The sequence below is a fragment of the Phoca vitulina genome, unplaced genomic scaffold, assembly GCF_004348235.1.
Source record: "Phoca vitulina isolate PV1807 unplaced genomic scaffold, GSC_HSeal_1.0 scaffold32, whole genome shotgun sequence".
NCBI lineage: Eukaryota > Metazoa > Chordata > Mammalia > Carnivora > Phocidae > Phoca > Phoca vitulina.
In genome coordinates, this window is record NW_022589735.1 from 677540 (window position 1) to 692254 (window position 14715).

A 14715-nucleotide genomic window follows, 5' to 3' on the forward strand; every position below is an offset into this window, starting at 1 on the left:
GGAAGAGAGTTCCTAAGAGAGAGCGCCAAAGGGCAAAAGCCAGGCAGGAGCACGGCTGGTGGGTTGGAGGGGCAACGCAGTCGGAGGTGCAGGCCGGGGTGGCTGGGGCTGAGTGGGTGAGAGGGACTTGAGGTCAGAGTCCGCTGAGAACAAGACGAAACATGGCTTTGCAAAAAGGCTTTTGACTTTCATTTTGAAATTGGAAGCCATTGGAGGGTTTTAAGTGTTCACAGAGGACTCTGAGCACTGTGTGGAGAAGAAACTAATGGGGACGAAAGGGCAGAAGAAAGGAGACCACTAAGGAGGCTATACATTAAGGTCACGTTCTGGATACATTTTGAGGTAGTGCATAGGATTTGTTGGTTGATTGGATGTCAGATGTGAAAGAAGGAAGATTCAAAGATGACACCAAAGGTTTTGAGCATTTGCAAGAATGGAGTTGTCATTTACAGAAATGGGGAAGATGGGTCCACAGGATTTCTGATTTGACTAGTAGTTTTAGGAAGAAAGTGTGGAAATTCAAGGAAGAAAAAATTTGACTTGATCATTGGTTCCTTAATTTTCTGCATCTTTTCTGACAGTCTTGTTTGTATTTGGATCACTTCTACCGCGGTTTTCTTGGGAGAAATACAGGTCCCAGTGTACTAACTTACAGGGATCCTTAGCCAGCCCTCTATGATTCAGTGTGGTCAGAAGCTGTGGGTACAGAAGAACTTTGGGGTAGATTCTGTCTCTGGGACATCCCTCATTTCATGGTTTCCTAGGGCTGCTTAACAAATTATTACAAAGGTGCTTGGTTTAAAACAACAGAAAATTATTCTCTCACAAGTTTTAAAAGCTAGAAGTCCAAAATCAAGGTGTCATGGGGCCATGCTCCCTCTGAAGCCTCTGGGGAAAAAGTCCTTCAGTTTCTTCTTCCTAGGTTCTGGTGGTTGCTGACCATTCTTGGTCTTCGTTTGCTTATACATGCGTCCTTCCCTTTCTGCCTCCCATCAGGGGATGGCATTCTGTTTCTGTGTCCCTTTCGTCTTCATGTGGCCTTATAAAGACACTAATCATTAGATTTAGGGCCCACCCTAACTCAGCATGACCTCATTTTAACTTGACCCTATTTCCAAATAAGGCCACATTCACAGGTAATGGGGGGTTAGGACTTCAGCATATCTTTTTGTGAGACAATGCAACGCACATCACATACTCTGATTTGGGTTTGATTATGAAGGTCTTTTTGGCTTAGGTATGTTTGAGGATAATACAGGAACTATTGAAAAAGTTAGAAAACAGGCCCCTCGGTGCTAGGGATGACCCATCTATTAGGATGAAATGAAAATTTTAATGTGCAATAAATTTACTTAAGCTAATTAAAGATTTAAAGGTAGGTTTATTTTGCATTATTTTTTCAAACTTGAAGACCTTAGGTTATGCAGTGGTAGAAATCATGAAAAAAATCATAAAACTGAAACTGGAAGAAGAGACATAGAATGACGAATTTTAAAATAAGAATTATAACCTGAATTTGATTGTCCAGAGGCCTGTGTAGTAGGTAGAAAAGCTCCAGCTGATGTTCCAAGTTTACGGTTTTGACAGTTGGGGCAGCAAGTTGGCAGAGATGGAATGCAAGGGACCCGGGTCCCTGAGCACCAGCACATGCTGCGGGAGCCCAGCCCCGCTTGCCCCACTGGCCTTTTCCTCACATTCCCCCGGGGCTGGGAAGGTGCCCAGATGGTTCATGGTACTTGGTCTTTAGCTGCTGCTCCCCTGCTGTGCAACACCCAGTACATGGACATTCTTCAGTGGTGTGTCAGGAGTTACTAGTATTTCCCTCTTGAAGTCACCACATGTCAAGTCTAGGGGTTGTTTATCAAAGGAAGTTTAAGTTCCCATTCTGATAGCACAATGATAGGACTGTATCAGGTTTAGCAGCCTAATAAATTCCTTAGCAACAGTATACATTCATAGCCACTGTGAGTTTTTATGGAGCTCCTGTTGTTTACAGGTTGGACAGCAGCTGTGTGCAAGTTGGACAGATGGGAGATGAGTAAAGAGATAGGGCTCTTTCTAGCCTTCAGGAAATTCAAAGTTAGGAGAAGACCCAACAGGAATCAAGTTCACACAAAAACTGATAAAGCTGCCACAACATTGGAGCCAATAGGAAAACATCTCTAAATGTATCATTTAATAAATACCTGCGGGCGCCTGGGTGGCTCAGTGGGTTAAAGCGTCTGCCTTCGGCTCAGTTCATGATCTCAGGCTCCCTCTCCCCCTCCTGCATGCTCGTTCTCTCTCTCTCTCTCTCTCTCTCTCTCGGTCTCTCTCACTTTCTCTGTGTGTCAAACAAAATTTTGAAAAAAAAAAAAAAAAAAAAATCTGGACAGAGTGGGAGAAGTTAGCCAGGGATCTGTAGAAGAACACCAGAGACTTTAATAGTGAAGGCCTCAAGCAACAGCGCCTTCGTTTCGATTTTCCTGCCTCAGTGGTTTGGTTGGGCATCAGTTCCCAAGGAAAGCCTGTCAGGCCAGACTGCTCACCTGTTCTCTGGCCCAGTATTGCCTGGTTTTCCCAGGTCATCTGGGCACTTCCGTGGTCCCAGTGAATCCACAGCTGCTAGGGTGAAAGGTGTAGGGGTGAGTGAGAAGGGCACTGGCTCCCCCTGAGCTGCCTGGCTCCGGGCTTGCGTTACTGCCTGGCTCCAGTGTGGCTCAGTCACATGGACCCTTAGAAAGGGGACTATTTAGAGTATTCCTCAAAAAGAGAGCCTCATTTCATGTCTCTTAAGTGGGAATGCAGCCACAACTATGTCCTCAGGGCAGGGACCAGTGGGGAAGCCACCATACTTTTTAGGTGACCGCAGGGCAAGTAATGTACAGACATCATTTCCTTTGACTAATCTTTTGTAATCCTGGCCCAGATGTGGCTCCTGCAAGTGGTTAAAGTTCTTTGTCTAAGTTGAGATTTTTAATTTAGGACCCAGATGGGGTAGGAGGTAAACTTCCAAAAGGTCTCTTTTACTCAGTGTGTCACTGTCCTGGATTCCTGGCAGGCAGCAGTTTCATGAGAAAAGCAGATTTCAGCCTGACGCATGTGCTCGGTGAGACATGGGGTACAACTACTTAGCCCTCATGCAGCCTGTCTGCTCACTGGACAGAGCAGAACCCTCTGGTGCCCTGTCCGCTCCGCAGCAGTGGCAGCTCCAGGCGCCTGGCCCAGGCCATGGAAAACCTTGAGAGACAGTCTGTTATGGGGCCAGAGCTTTGTCCTGGTATTTCCTGGCCTTTGTCTGTCTGGTATAACTTCATGTACTGAGACGCCTGTTTTGAGTCCACTTCCTCCTGGGGGAAGAGCACAGCTGCCTTCCACAGAGCACTTCTGCTTCCTGCAACCGAATAACCACTTCCTCCCCGCTCAGGCCTGTTGGTGGGAGGAGGGGAGCACTCTGGTCAGGTGTGTGTGTACCTGGCCCCCATTAGACAGTATGCTACTGGAAGTCACTGGTCACACAGGAGAAGCCATTACCATTGGCCATAAAAGCTGCATCTGCCAACCTGGCCCACACCTCCTAACTCTGGTTTCTTTCTCACACTGCAGCAGAAAAAATCCTACCTGGAGCGGAGTGTGAAGGAAGCTGAGGACAACATCCGGGAGATGCTGATGGCACGAAGGGCACAGTAGGAAATCTCTAGCAGAAGCTTCCTGCCCCCTCCCATTCCTGGCAAGGGCAGAGGGGCCCATGTGGGGAAAGCATCCTCTCTTCTGCCCTGATGGACTTTTTATTTGGGTGATCTGGTAACCCTATGTTTTCTACTTCACCCTGATCCCCTTCCAGATCCCAACTCTGGGTTTTTTGTCCTGGCTCTGTCTGCCACCCCTGCCCAGAACACTCTTCTCCCCTGGGGGTGAGTCACCAACTCCCAAGAGAGGGAAGCTGGGAGCCAGGACATAGGGGAGCTCTGCCCAAGCCTATCACTAGTTATGCTGCTTAGACCAATAAAAGGCATCTGTTCCCCCAGCCACTCTACTAAGTCTGCCTTTCTCAAGCCAAAGGATGAGAACCAAGGGCCAGAGAAGCAGAAGCTTTCAACCTCAGCTCCCTCCCTGTTCTGTCTCCTTCCAGGGCTTTGGCTCTGTTCCTTCTTTATTGAAGCCTTTCCTGCCCTTTTTTTTCCCCTTTCTGTTCCTTTGAGTAAATCCCTCACCTTCTGAGCCTCCCTGCAGATAAGGAAGGAAGGAAACCAGGGCATAGCTGAATTCAAGTAACTGTGGTGGCAGTGTGCCCAAAGATTCCTTCCTCTTCCTCACAAATGTTCCTGAAGAAAATGCAGTAATAAACCAGCAGTACCTCCATGGCTGTCTGACCCTCTGGCCAGTGTCATAGAGGTGGACACTCCTAGAGGCTCAGGGGCAGTGGTGTGCTGGAGCTCACTTGTACTGGCTCGTGAGAGGCAATTATTAAAACAAGTGTTAGCACTATTTCAAGCCAGTTGTGAAACACAGCCATTATTAAAAATTAAGTTAGGTAAATATACACAAATTTAAGAGTAATAAATATTCAGAACTTACCTCCTTCCTAATTACTAAATCTGGCCATTATCTATGTTTTTGATGTTAACAGTCTATTGTATCTGGATGATGGAAATGCTACATAATGGTGCACTCCTGCGCTTTTCTTCCCAACTCTGCGTTCAGGACATCATGTTGGTAGCTTGAAATCAGCTATTGTGGGACCATTTACTCCACAGAATCAGGTGATGGATAAAATAAGGATTTGTTTTAAAGAGCACTGGTAGTTAAATATTTATGAGCACATCACTGCTTCAGAGTGAAAGTGGGCAGAGAGCTGTCAACTGCAGCCTCCCAGGGCTGGCCGAGCCAGCTAGCTGAAGGAAAAGGACTCTGTTACGGCGGCTCAGCGCCACCCAGCGGCCAAAGCTGAGATTGGGTGGCCTGCCTCTCTGGCTTGTTGGATGACAGCTCTTCTCTTTCCTGTGTGTGTGTGGAGGGAGGCTGGGGGCGTGGAGGGCGGGCAGCAGAAAAGAAGGCATAGGCTCTGGGTAAAAGCACCTACAGCAGCTTGGTGAGCCTGTCTCCGGGTGGGACGGGGGAGAAAATGCTAGCCTGGTGAGGGCCCCAGGGAGCCTGCCTTCTGAATGTAGACTCCCTCGTCACAGGGGACAGTGGCTACTAGCGGAGAAACCCAGGGCTTATATTTTATCTGGAATAATTCATTCAGTTGAGGTTTAGACAAATTTATTGAAACATACAGGGTGTTAGCAGAGAAATCATTCAGTGGTATTACATCATGTCACTACCTTGATTGTATAATTTTAAAATTATAAATATATAACTAAGCCTTTGGCCAAAAAAATAAAAGTCATTTAGCACATTTGTGAAAGGCCAATAAGAAATGGATTTTAAACATTAAAAAGATAAAGTCACTGAATTAAACAGCAGCGCAACCCCTGCTAATCTAGAATCCCACTGTGTCGAAGGTAGAAGTGTCTGTGCAGAGCTAGTCATTTTCCTTGATTTCAGCAATCAGAAGAGATGGGGCAGGCCCACCTGCTGAAGGTGGTGGCAGAGCTGGCAGGACAGGGAGGCTGGGCTGGTCAGGTGAGCATGTCCCAGAGACAGCAGCAACAGAGCGCAGTCCAGCAGGCTGTGAGGCAGGTGGATGGGCCCAGGTCATCCCTTCTTTGGTCTTCCACCACATACACTGGAGGGAGAAGAGGGAGGGTGAGAATGAACTGGCACAAAGCCCAGGCCCCACAGAGCCAGGGCCTCCCAAACCAGGGGTGGACTGTGGCAGCCGAGAGCCACTGGGCAGACGGGGGGCAGCCTTTCATTTACACTGTGGCAGCTGTTCGAAGGAAGGGTGGCTTAGCTCCCCAACTACTTTCTCTTCCTCCTCCTAAGGACTTTTATCCCTGCCGGGACAAGATGGCCTCACACGAAGGCAGGGACATTTCTTGTCTGGCCAGAGTTGGTTAGCCCTGCTTGCTTTAGAAACCAGGCAGCAGTGTGTCCTGTACCCTACTGGTATTTCCTCAGATACCATTATGCCATCTCCCAAAAGAAGGCATAAAGTTCCTAAAAAAGAACTGCAGGCCCTAAGAGAATAACCAAGAGTCCTGGTTTTTCAAACCTGGGCAATGCCCACTATCACGTGTGCCCCAGCCTCTTACCTTTCACACACAGTGGTGGGGGGCAGGGATGAAGACCTGGTCAAGTGAGAGGGATGGCTGGAACCTAGCACCCTGGCTTTTTCGCAGAATGGAGGTAGAACTCTAATAAGCCCTCTCAGGGCTAAGTGCTCTATTAAGAAATTTGAGTGCTACACAAATCCACAGGTCAAAAAGGACCCCAACTTCGCTAGTCAGCTGACTTGGCGGCCGACGTCAGCCTTCCTTCCGGTAAGCACATACTTAAAATGGCTGATGGTCAACCTTGGTCTCAGAGGGTCTGTGGCCCCTTTTAAGAAAATTTGAAGACGACCACCACCACTAAACTCATAAGTAGTAAGGATTTTAAACTTTTTCAAAGTTAATGGATACATGAATCTTACAAGTTAAATTGGTCCTTTGGCAGTCTTCTTTCAGTTCTATTTTTGTGTATCTATTTTTATACCTCCTCTCTCGGAAGCCTGGTATGGTAGCTCGAACACTCTGGGTTAGTAGTGAGCTTTTCCAGGTCCCACTGTGACAGCCACCCTCCACAGACCTCCCTTCTCTTGTGGCACAGCTTTCAACTCAGCCTGCTTTCCTTTGGCCCCACTCAGCAACACAAGCAAAACTGTTCTGAGGTCTGGGAGACAAGACCCAGCCCCAGGGAAGCCTAGTGAAAGAGGAGAAGACATTTATTCTGAGGCCTGATAAGGTACGTTACCTGATTTAGTCCTAATAGCAGTACCTGAACATAGACACTACCATCATTCCCATGTCACAGGTAAGCAATGCAACGCTTCGAGAGGTTAAGTCTCTCGTCCAAGCATACATAAGCAGCCAGAGGCAGGCTCAGGGTCTGAACCCAGGCCCCTGGCAAGCCAGATTTGCCCAGGCCCGTCTGGGGTAGAAAAGGGATCGGGAAGAACGCAGGACTGAATGCGCTCTAGGACCATCCTCTCTCTCACCAGCCAGAGCTCACCCCACCCACTAAAGGCATGCACAGTCCAAACCCCTGGGGCCACCTCGGCAGGAGAGCCCTTTTCACCTGCTCTCTGCCCAGGTGACCTACCCAAGTCCCAGCCTCCTTTCATCCTGCAGTGGGCAGCTTCAGACAAGGAAATGAACGTAACAGAATGCACACTCCCCAGAATAATCCCTTACTGTATTCTACTTGCCAGAGGACCAGCTCTTCTGCCCTTGAGACAGAAGGGCCCTCTCCCCTGCCAGCTCTGTAGAAACCACCTGCCTCATCTAGGCCTGAGACCCTACCTGGTTGCTATGTGAGAGGTCCTGCAGCCTCTCTTAAGCTACCATTTGTTGAGATCACAAATGTGCCGGGACCTGTGCCAACAGCCTTCTATACATAATACCACTCCGTCTTCACAACCCTGTGGTACAGGCATCGGGACACCCATCCTCACTGCTTCTCCCCTCCCATTTTACCACGGGACCTTGGGCAACTTCATCAGGGAAACTTCCTCTAACACCTTTCTCCTTCAGTGTAGTCAGGTTTGTCCTTGCTAAGGCTTATTTCACATGACAGGCGCTGAAACCTGGGGCAATGGGGACTTGGAGCTCATTGCTCCCAGACAGTGTGCTTACAGGGATGGGGTCAGGGGGGGATTGGGGGGGGTGTTAGAAATAATCCATCTGGCTACAGGACAGGAGACTTCAAACCAAAGGGCTGCGTCAACCTCATTTTATGGGGGGCGGCGGGGGGGGTGCGGGGTAAGTTCTCAGCATACCTTAGAAACCCTGTCACTTATTTCCTGGAGTGCCGAATCTTCTGAAGCCCTTATGACTTTTTCCTTTCCATTAGGTGACAACAGAACCTCTACCCCCAAACTACTGAAAAAGTAGGGGGTGGAAGAGGGTGTGGGGAGGGTAGGTCTGGAGGTAGGAGTAATGTGTAAGTTTTCCTTGCTTTTCTGTCACCCAAAGCAGGGGTGACTGGCCCAGGAGAAAGCTCTTGAGGAAGGCCTCACAGTTCCTCACAGCACCCACTGGGGGGCTCTCGAATGGCATACAACTTTGTCTTCCGAGATGCCCTGCCTACGGGTAGGATCTGAGGTCCTGCACCTCCAGAGGGTGCCTCCTGCACTGGGCAACACGGCCCAGGCTTCCCCAGCATACACCCCACCGGGGGCCCTCACGGCTCCTCACCTACTCCCCCACCCACTGGGTCAGACTGGGTCAGTCTGTCCGCCAGCTCCTATACGTCCTGGCTGACTGGCCGGTTGGAATGCAGCCCACTCTGCCTGCGGCCCGGGGTACTCGAAACCCGGGGACGCGTGTGCCCTGAAGCAGCCCCGGCAGAACTGCTTTCCCAGCAGGAGCCCCGCTGTGGCAGAGAGGACGCCAGCACTCGTGTTCATACCCAGGCCTTCCTGGCAAGTGGCCTCCGCCGGCACGCAGGGCATAGAAAGGGGGCAAGCACCACAGTTATGGACGATGTTAAACATTAGGGAAAACTAGGTGAACAGAAACTACTCTCTGCAACTCTTCTGTGAGTCTAAAAATTATTTCGAAATACCAGACTTTAAAAAGGGGCGGGAGAAGGCGTTGTCCTTCCGGGTATGTCAGCAGTCTGCCCAGGTGGGGAGGCAGGTTCTGATACCTGTAGGCACTGCTCAGACGGAGCTCCTCCTCAGAGATCAAATGCCCCGCTGGGGCCAGCCTGGGCCCCAGCTCCCGATGGATACGGGCAGGGCCTTAGGGATTGGCTTATAGCCACCTCAGCCAGAAGGCCCGCCCTCCCCATTCGGGTCTGGTGTCTCAGTGCCAAGACCACCAAACTCAAACCTCTGCCCCACGCCGTGCAAGAAGGGACTCTGTTCCCAGAAAACTACAGCTGAGTGGGGGATCAGCTCCAACGGTCCCCTCACCAGCGGGTGTCGCTTGTCCCAGATAGCCCTTTGACAGCGCCCCTCAGTGAGGGGCAGGTACTCAGAGCTTTGCCACAGGAATGCAAGTGCACAAGTGTGTGTGTGTGGTGGTAGAGAGGGCAGCTGGGGGTGTGTGCAGGGAGGGGTGTATGTGCACCCAGCTGTGACCCAAAGACCTAGACTAGGTCAGAAAGGCTTAGGTTAGTCTTGGGTGCTGGGCAGCTGTGGAAGGAGCCGAGCAGCTCCTGGGAGAGGTTCCCACCAACCTTTCTTGACTCTGTGCTGGAAGCAGAGACAACAGACGTTAGATAACTGGAGGCATGTGGCCCCCTGTGCCCAACTACCTGCCCACCAAGCCCTGGGGTCTTCTGCATAGTCACCAGCCCACCGCAACCCCGACCGCCAGACCCCCCAGCCAGCAGTCCCAAGTTCTGGCACTGCCGTGCTGTACAAGCTAACGGTGCCATTTACGGGCGCTACTCAGAAACCTGCTTCTGGGCAGCAGTGCGCACATGGGGCGCCAGGCAACAGCAGGGCCAGGGCAGAGATGACCTGAAGAAATGTGAGCAGAGGCCTTCTCAGCTGAAGGCTCCAACACCTCAGTCAGCCCTACCCTGGAATCCGAAACCTTTACTTGAACAGCTCAGACATTTTAAATGATTCATCAAGTGCTTTGAAGTGGCGATAGAGCATTATCAGGCCCTTCCTGTTTGTGTGTGCACCTGTACACAGTCCCAACCCAGGAGAGCTAATAAGGAGAAGCAAACAGAAAGACTGGGCCTCCCGGAGAGTTCTGATGTTTGGGACTTTTATGCTGCAGTTACTAGAAGGCTGCCCCTTGGCCTCTCACGGCCCACACCACTGACGGGCACCCAGGACTGCTCCACAACCGCTAAGACCACCGCGGCCAAAAGAGCTCCCAGGAAGTACCCTCAGCAGAGGTGATGGCTTTGCCAGAGGCAGGAGCCTTATAGTCTGTGCTGAGCTGCTCTCGCCCAGTCTTGAGAATCTAAGACCAACAGAAGAAAGCCAGTCTTGCAGGAGGTATCAGAGGACGCCAAAACAGCCCTCCTACTGCTCAGACCAAGAGGTAGGGAGGGGCAGATCTTTAAGCATTTTAGCAATAAGCAAGATCTCAAGATAGCCGTACGGATGGATCCTGTTCCTTCCATGCAAGTGGCAGAGAGGAGAGCACACAACTTGCTGAGGACTCACTTCAGCTTTGCTTGGATGCGCGTGTGCAGCGGGATCACTTACTACTCAGGACAAGGAGCTACACTGATGAGAAAAGATGTTCTAAAGGCAGTACCACTGTGCCACCTGCCCTCAGAGCCCATGAGTTCCAGGTATGTATGCTGAGGGGGAGAGTGATGGGCGAAGGGTGGCCAGAAATGATGGAGGTGAATGAGGGGGCGTAGTTCCATTGGAGCGTGGAGGTTAAAAGCAGGACAGGGTGGGAAGCCTTCTCCTTTCCTAGTCTTCCACATGCAGGTGGGATTTGGGCTGGCAGCACCGGCACAGCCCGGCCTGGGCTCTCCGACAGCAGCTGCCTTTGCTGGGCTAAGCTCAGTACCTTCCCCAGGCCTCCTGGCCCACTTTGCCCACTCTGCTCCTCATGCTTCCTGTTCCCGCAGCTTCACAGCCACACTGTCTGTGAAACTGAGTCAGACGAGGCCGTGTCTCCCAAGTCCCTGTCCCTCCCTCTTGCTTCAGTGTTCCAAGATACCCACTCCAGGGTGCAACAGTGTGGGAGCTAGCCAGCCAGTTTACCCCCCAACGCATGCAGCTGACTGCCATCCAAGTGATCATGAAGCCCCCCATCATTCTTTAGGCATCGGGTGCCAGGTGTTTACGTGGTTTGGTCTGGAAAAGGTGAGAACGTGCTGACCTGCATGTGGGTGGGTGTTCTGAGATCTCCACCAGTGTAGTTGCCACCATCCTATGAAGGAGGCAGCTGCTAGACAAAACCTAGATGGAGCCTTTGGAGAGATCTGACAAGGCTCTAAGGAGCCCCAGTCCCCCTGGCCCCCAACCCCCTTGTGGGTCAGTCATAAGGCCAGTTTGCATGCTAGCCCTTCCCACCCCAATCAGTCCTATAAACAGTAGACCTGATAAGCTTTTTTTCATAAACAAAAAAAAGCACATTTGGACACGCTGTGTGACAAGTAGGACTGCATTGCCACCACCTCCTGCGGCCCCATCCTTGGGCTAGACCTGCTGGGCCAGCTGGGACAGAGTCGGCTGTAGACACTGCGACAGTTGAGAACCTTGTGGATGCCAGAATTGCAGGTGAAACTGCCTTGGGGGATCAGGTTGACCAGTTTTTTCATGGAAAAAAAAAAAAAAAAAATGCAGAGTTCAAAGAAGGGAAGTAACTTGACTGAGGCCACATAGTGAATTTAAGGCAAGTCCTGGCTTGTCCCCCAATCTTCCTGCCACCTCTGTTTATCAGTTAGGCTCACTTCAAATCGGACAGTAGCCTGGCTGCAAGGGACCTGAAATGTGGCTGTGTATGGAGGGGTGAAAGTCCTCCCTTCTCGCTAGGCCCTGTTCTCCCTTGAAATCGAAGGTCTGTGTTGGAGGGCAAGATCCAGTTCTTGTCCTGTTTTAGAGTGTGTCCCTGAGACAGTCAAGAGTCTACTACTACAGAATGACCTGGTCCAGCAGTTGACTGTCAGCTGGGAGGCAGAGTGAATTTCAGGGTCCTTCTCAACATCCACTTGGCAGTCCTCAGGCAGGCAGGCGGGTGGGTGTGCTGGCCCAGAACAAGGCACCTCCTGGGGGTGGGGGAGGAGGGGTGACTGTGTGCTCTAAGGACAGTGGCTATGTACATGAGCTCCAGAGGGGCAGTGTCCAAGTTCCGATCCTGATGCTGCCACTGGCTGGCTTTGTGACCCTGGACAAGTCCGAGCTTTCCTGTGCCCCAGTCTTCTCATTGCACAATGGAGGTGGGGGTGGGGGAGTAGTATCTAAGAGCCTAGATTTTCTGACGAAAACATAAACAAATCAAGTGCTTGCCCAAGCCCTTGCATAAAGTGAAGCAGGGAAGAGGACTTCCGTAGGAGCCACAATGTGATGGCGTCCTACAGAAGAAATCACCAGAAATCTGTTTTCTTATTCTGGGTCTGTGTACATGGAGGGGCTCCTCAATCAATCCACATTCAGACTGGTATTTGTGTGTGTGGCCCCAAATTGTCACAGGATTACAAAAGCAGGGACACTGGCAGTCCATGCAAAGCAAAAGCTGCTCAAAGAAAAGGAAAGGCAAGACAACCCAGAGAAGCAGCAAGGGGCCAGGGAGGCAGCGTACCCAAAGCTTCAGCTGTTAAGGGCCCTCAGAGACTAGAGAGGGTGAATTATTTAGAAACATCTCATTTCCTTAGATAAAGAGAGTAAGAAAACCCTCATACATGTGCATGTGAGCATCTGCCTAGATAGGACGAGTCTATGGCGGTCATTAAGACAATGCAGACACAAAGGTCCACAGAAGAACAGGACAGGAAACAATATGAAAGGATGGTCAAGGAGGAAGGAATGTACACATTTCAAAGATGAAGGACTGAAGAGTAAGGTGTTTCTCCTTACGCCTTAAAGAAGAAAAAAAAGGCCAATCAAATGTGATGAGCCCACAACTGAATCTCAAAAATTGCAGCAGGATTGGTAGCCATGTTCACTGAATGTCAGGAAAGGGACTGAATTCTCTAGGGATAAATGTGTCTTTACAGAGGCAGCTCCCTCCAGTCCCATTTTTCAGTCTAGAAAAAGTACAGAAGTGCAATAAGGGAGCTGACACCATTTTTTTTCCATGGTCATACAATATTCAAGTGAAAAGACCATCTTCCTCCTCCCACCTCCCAAACGGAGGCGCTGCAGAAGCAAACAAGGTTGCCAAGGAGGTCGAACAGGGCAGGGTGTGTGGTAGGGAGGGCAGAAGTGTGTGTCACTTTCCTCATGCGGAACTCGGTGCAGTGCTAGAGATCCAGAAGTGCTTGGTACTTTACCATGCTATGTAAGCAGGAGAGTGGAACCCACTCCACTTAAGAAACAGAAAATAAAGGCTTCTCCCACCCACACCATTACCAACAAAAGAACAGGCCCAAACCAGGGCCCATATCCCTGCTACCAACGTGGGAGTCAGGCAGACCTGAGCTGAGATGCTGGCTCTGTTCTTCCACAGCTGGATGGCACAACGTGGGAAAATACGATACGGACAAAGAGGAGTAGTATTAGGATAGGTCAAAAAAGATCTCAATTTACTAACAGGTAAGTTTCATCATGGGGTTTCCTAAATAATGCAATCATACAGTACATTTCAAAAATAGTCCGTCTCTGGCAGACACTATAGATCCGGCCACAGAAACAGAATGGATGTGCAGCTCTGGCAGAGCGCCGTCTGCCTTCCTGTTTGCTGGCCCCGCAGCACGGGCCTCCGGCCCCGAAGAATGCTGGAATCTGCACATCACCGCATGCCCTAAGCGGACTGGAGGACGGCCGGCTCGGGGATGAGGGGGCTCAGCCAGCTGAGTTTATAAAACTCCAGAGTTACAGATCTTTTTTTTGTGTATCCGAGGAGATAATCAAGAGCTTCTCATGCTGGTGAGAAGAAAATAAGCCACCAAAAGGGAATCTCGAATGTTTACTAAGGTGACAGTCCCAGTTCTGTTGCACGAGACTTTAGTGAGTAATCTCATGTACCGTGAGGGGAAAAGACATCTTAGAATAACCTGTGTTTCTCATTTAGTTCGGGGGGTAAAAAGCAATCTTTCTTTTATTCTAAAGACAGTCAAGAGCATGGGGAGGGGACTGAACGTCACTAATGGGAAGAAGTAAACAAGACGAGAACACAAGCAACAGCTGATTCCTTAGCACCCCACTATTTCACTAGAAGTCCATCTGTACCACTGTCTCAGACCAGAAGGACCATGGGCGTGAACTGAGAAGATGTCACTGTAAGGGTCCAAGGGGAGAGAGGGGCCAACAAGTAAGCGAAGCTCCCACAATGACACTACAGTAAAGGGGAGGAAGCAGTTCGTTTTATCATGGTAGATCATGAGTATATTTCTAATGCAGTTTTTGGAGAAGTATGAGTGAGGCTGCTATGCCAAGGAGAAGAAATTAAAGAAAATCTAGAGAAACAATCTGACCATGCCCAGTACACAACAGTTCTACGACCCTGAATACAGAGAATCTAATGGCTGGCTAACGGCACACAGTCTTGCTTATGACCTGCTCAGAAGTGAGATAGAGAGACCAAAGTTGTGAATGATGGTGGCTGACTTGCCTGACAAGCCCCCTCAACATTCTGGTTGTCTTTTCCCAGCCATTTCTACCTGATTTGATACATAATCACACCTCCTTTACTGCCAGACTTCAAAAGACACCACTATAATCAATCATAACCTCGGGCTTTAACTCTGGAATACTCACAACACAGCAAATGAAGGAACAGGCTGCCTTATGTCGTTAAAGGTTATAGCACATAAGAGTGAGCAAGCAGGGGCGCCTGGGTGGCCCAGTTGGTTGAGCATCTGACTCCTGGTTTCAGCTCAGGTTATCATCTAGGGATCATGAGATCGAGCTCTGTGTTGGGCTGTTGGACTCCTCTCTCCACAGCAAGTCTGCCTGAGATTCTCTCCCTCTCCTGCCCCCCACCAAGGGTTGTTCTCTCTCTC

General features: G+C 50.1%; 1 protein-coding gene and 1 long non-coding RNA gene across 2 annotated transcripts in view; one reads left to right on the forward strand and one right to left on the reverse strand.

Moving 5' to 3' along the window:
* PFDN1 (prefoldin subunit 1) overlaps positions 1-4987 on the forward strand; it is a 68495-nt gene extending 63508 nt beyond the window's left edge. The window contains exon 4 of the mRNA XM_032425208.1: positions 3586-4987. Within this exon, the coding sequence (XP_032281099.1) occupies positions 3586-3669 (84 nt within the window). The 3' untranslated portion in view covers positions 3670-4987. The remainder of the gene's footprint in view (positions 1-3585) is intronic.
* Positions 4988-5227: 240 nt separating this feature from the next.
* LOC116645136 overlaps positions 5228-14715 on the reverse strand; it is a 60053-nt gene continuing 50565 nt past the window's right edge. The window contains exon 3 of the long non-coding RNA XR_004301909.1: positions 5228-5710. This is a non-coding gene — a long non-coding RNA (uncharacterized LOC116645136). The remainder of the gene's footprint in view (positions 5711-14715) is intronic.